This window comes from Triticum dicoccoides, chromosome 2A (assembly GCF_002162155.2).
Source record: "Triticum dicoccoides isolate Atlit2015 ecotype Zavitan chromosome 2A, WEW_v2.0, whole genome shotgun sequence".
NCBI classification, from domain to species: Eukaryota; Viridiplantae; Streptophyta; class Magnoliopsida; order Poales; family Poaceae; genus Triticum; species Triticum dicoccoides.
The window spans coordinates 40921902-40926513 of NC_041382.1; the positions used below are offsets into that span (position 1 = coordinate 40921902).

The window sequence follows — 4612 nt, forward strand, 5'->3', positions numbered from 1 at the left end:
GAGCGGCGAGGAAGCAAAGGGAGCTACGAGAAAGCGGGAGAGAGCGCGCATGGCAGTGTGGATAGCCGCGTAGAGAGCGTAGCAATTTTTATAGGCGCGCCGCGGGCGCGCCAAATGTAGTGCGCGAGCTGCCGCCTTTTCTCTCGCGCGCGCTAAAAAACCAGTTTACTGCGTACGCGCGTTTTTTGACACGGCGGTTGGAGATGCTCTAAGGCAGGGTGACTCAATTTCACCGATGCCACTCTATGGACACATCCCCCTGCCAATACCTAGGCCTTCAATTAGCTTTCCACCAGCTTACAAAGTGGAGTGGCAGCTCCGACTTGGCAATGTGGGCCAAATTAGAAGGGCTGGTGGATTAGTCCTTGTTATTTTCGTTCTACTAGCATGTCCAACTCACCACCTGCTTACCCCGCAAAAAAAAACTCTCCACCTGCTTATTACCGAGGCATCAAAATGGGTTACAACAATTGGAGAAGTTGATCAGAGTTTTCCTGGTCTGGAACGGAAGAGATTCAAGGAGGGAAATAGCTCGTTACCCAAAGGAATGTTCGCAAACCTAGACGAGAACTGTCTTGGGAGTTTAGGACTGACATTCATGGTATTACACTCTGTGCTAGATGGGAATGGATGTTGTGGCGAGGATTGCCTTTGATGTGCGGTACGTAACATATACTGCAAGCTCGGTATACAAGGTCATGTGCCAAGCAGCCAAGGTGTTGTACATTTCAGTGGAGCTAGTTAATTGCAAATGGAAGATAGCTCCATTAAACAGCAAAATCTTCATCTAGATTGGCCTATGGTACATAATTTAGACCCTGGAGTGTCGTGTGAGACTGTTATTCAACATAATTGATGCCTCCTGCTTATGCTTGTAGGAGAAGGGCATTGCAAACTACATCCGCATTCAACGTGTGTATGGGCAACAAACGCGGTGGCATGCATTGCCTCACCACAATGTTCCTATCTGCCAGCACTCCAACGGCGACTGAGAGCGAAAATCTACAACGTTGGTGACGAGTAATGCTACATTCATGGATCATTACGGAGGTTTTACAGGGTCATTATGACTTGGCAGATGATGATTGGGTCAAGGGGGAGGGAGAGGCCCCGCCCACCTGAAAATGAAAATGAAAAGGTCTTTGATTCTCTTGTTAAGTTAAATTTTTTTTTTAAACATCACCGGGAGGCAGAAAAACTGCCCACCTGAATTGTTAAGTTGATCACTTGTAGCCTTTGGAAGCAACAAAATGTGCGAGCATTCGCTGGTACACATCTGCATGTCAATGGAAGCACCCTGCTGGCTCAAATAATGGATGAGTTCAAGCTTTGGAAGAAAGCTGGGGCAAAGGAGATTGACCTTGTAGAGAGTAGTTAGTGCAGAGTTATATGGTGTTGAGTAAACCCTCCCTTGCTTCATTCAATAAAGATAAGGTACGCCAATGCATTACTCTAAAAATATAAGAAGAAACTGACAGAAATAAAGTATACAAGCTCTCTTACTTAGTACACGGTAAAACATTATAATACATTTTGAAGGAAGAAAAAAATCTCAATGAAACACTATACAATAACTTAGGACAAGACAATTTTGACAAAAACTAGAAAATGTTGCACGAATCTCCAATTGGAGATATATAGATGATGGATGCATGCACACTATTATATATAACATGCATGCATGGTAGCGGTAGAAAACCATTTCTCGCGGTGTTATCCTCTAGGCACGTAATCCGACATGGTGTGACACGACGAGAAACGACGACCTTGCATAGAGAGCTGCTTGCTTGATTAATGATTAGCCGGTGCCGCCGAGCACGGACTTGAGCTTCTTGACCTGCGCGTCGTCGAGGAAGGTGACGGTCTCGACGACGGCGGACGGGAGGTTGTTGGCGAAGAGCGCGTAGTCGGTGATCTGCAGGCCGGGGTTGGGGCCGCTGAAGGCGACGAGGGCGACGGCCGGGGAGCTGCCGCCGTTGTACTGATAGTGGAGCAGGCCCTGGGGGAACACCATGATGTCGCCCTTGTAGAGCGTCTTGGTGTAGACGGTGTTGGAGGAGGAGCTGATGAAGCCGGCGAGGATGGTGCCCTCGGTAACGAAGAGCAGCTCAGAGGCGGCCGGGTGGGTGTGGAGCGGCACGACGCCTCCGACGGCGATGTCGAGCCTGGCGGCGGAGATGCCCAGCCCGTTGACGCCGGGGAACTGGCCCACGAAGGCCGGCGTGACGGCCGCCTTGATGAGGTTGTTGGTGTTGCCCGCGGTGGCGAGGCCGTGGTAGTAGAAGTCGCCCGGGCCGACGCCCTTTTTGCACGGGTACCCCGCCGGCGTGTCGGGGCAGGCCAGGTCGGCCACGCAGAAGTCCTGGGTCAGGGCCAGGGCGGAGAAGGGCAGGACGAGGAAGTAGACGAGCACTGCAGCGAGCAACATTGCGTTGGCCATTCTGGGCTAGCGTGCTCTGCTGAATGTTGGGTACGTACTGTGTGTGCTCATTTGGTGTTTATATAGGCCATAAGGTGATAAGGTAGGAAGGAGGCGCATAGACGGTAGAGGCGTACAGCTGGTACGTAGTACTTCCTTCGCTCCAAAATGCTTTAAGTTCTAAATTTATCTCGAGTCAAACATCTTTCAGTTTCACAAATTTATAGAAACACTATATCTTTTTTTTACAAAAAAACTTTCAATATATTCATCTTCGTTCATGACAGTACAACGAACATAAAAAATAATAAAAATTACATCCAGGTTCGTGGAGCACCTAACGACGACTACAAATAGTGGAGCGAGCCGAAGGTGCGCCGTCATCATCGCTCCTCCCTTGCTGTAGTCGGGCAAACTTTGTTGTAGTATACAGTCGGGAAGTCCTCGTGCTAAAATCCTTTGGGACCAGCGCACCAGAGCAGCAACCATCGCCGATGAAGAAAGTCGTAAATTGGAAGGATCAAACTTATAAACGCCCAAACGAAGACAAACGAAGAACGGATACAAACAGATCCACCGAAGACTGGCACCTATCAAATCCCACGAGATCCGACAGAGACACACCTTCACATGCACTCCGACGACTCTGGATGCACCATCGGGACGGTGATAGAACGTGGGAGACATCATTCCTACCAAGGGACATCCCCGCCGCCACACAACCTCAACCATGCCGCTGAACCTAACAAGAACCAGAATGGGCCCCTCCCACCGGCGGGGGTACAAGGTCCTCCGCACCTCCATAGCCCAAAGGCCATCGGAGATGAGGCGAACCGGCGGCGGCGCCAACGGGAGGAGGAGGAGTAAAGGTTGAGATTTTTTTCTCGTGGAGGAGGAAAGAGAGAACGCAATAGAAACATTATATCTATATCTGCAACATGAATAATATATATTATTTTATGATGAATCTAATGAAACCGATTTGATGCTGTACATGTCGGATATATTGTTGTATACACTCAACTTAGCTTGGACAAACCTAGAACTTCAAGTATCTCTTGAAAATAAAGGGAGTTCACAAGTAGAACAATGTAACGTGAGTGATATTTGACGAGGCGCGTGCTTCTGTGCCCGTGCACGTATGGCAAGCCGGCGGGATACCCGTGCATGCATGGCACTGTCAGGATTTTTGGGGAGAAGGACGTAGGGCGGCCAGTGGACAAACGTTTATAGCTGTGCATGGTCCCAAAATAGGACCGCTTTGATGAAGGAAAGCTCTTGCAATGCTGCATTATTAGGGAATGGCAGGACATGGTGAGCTGCTTTTGCACTGAGATGGATATTTTGTTTTGAGACCAAATCAGATGTTTATATGAACTCGTTGTCTCAATTATCACGTAAGGTACGTAGCTTAGTGTGAGAGGGTTGAAATTGAATGCATGCATACGTAAAAGCCAGAACTTGGTACGGTAACTTCGTTAGTCATCTCTGGCTTAGCAAATTTGTGGAGACAAAAACTGCAGCCTTCTTTTGTTGCTTTGCTAAACAAAGATATCAGTGGTCTGGTGCGTAATTAATCATGTGAAATTTTAACAGCTGGTCTAAGACCTGCACGCTTCTAGATTCATGGACAGGATATTATGTGATGCTATATATACTTTTGGGACCAGCAGCAGCAGGCAAGCACAACTTGCAAAATTGCTTTGTTTTCTTGCTTGGCTGTCCAGACGTACACTTTGTTCCGTTATGTTATACAGACAAAACCTGCTTTATAATCTTGACAATTATGTCTCTTATGGCGCTGCTGGAATGAGAGAAACAGTAGGGATCATGGTGGCCAACCAGAGTCTGTGGATGAGATGAGATAACATACCTGATCCAGATGCATGCAAACGAATGGGAGGGTTTTTAGGGGAAATCTGCTGTCAACCGGAGACCTGATGTTGGATGGACACTGCACCCAGCTGCAGAATATGTTCAGATAAGTTCTCATGGGGCCTTTGCCACTGGTTCAGGTAATGGCGGGTGGGAGTGTACCGCATATTGGTAATGCTTTGCATACCAACGCAGTGGCACTAATCAACGTCATTAGTCTATCTGGAGAGTTTGGTTGGGGCATGTCATGTCTTAAACCGGCACTGATTCAGGCGGTGACTTCTTCCGACTTTGACCTCTCACCGATGGGGAACCTGT

The 4612-nt window shown here is 48.2% G+C and overlaps 1 protein-coding gene across 1 annotated transcript; it reads right to left on the reverse strand.

Moving 5' to 3' along the window:
* Positions 1 to 1472: 1472 nt before the first annotated feature.
* LOC119353074 (germin-like protein 8-14) lies at positions 1473 to 2484 on the reverse strand. The gene has a single exon (XM_037619655.1). The coding sequence runs from the start codon at positions 2438 to 2440 to the stop codon at positions 1799 to 1801; it is 642 nt and encodes a 213-aa protein (XP_037475552.1). The 5' UTR covers positions 2441 to 2484; the 3' UTR covers positions 1473 to 1798.
* Between the last annotated feature and the right edge of the window lie 2128 nt (positions 2485 to 4612).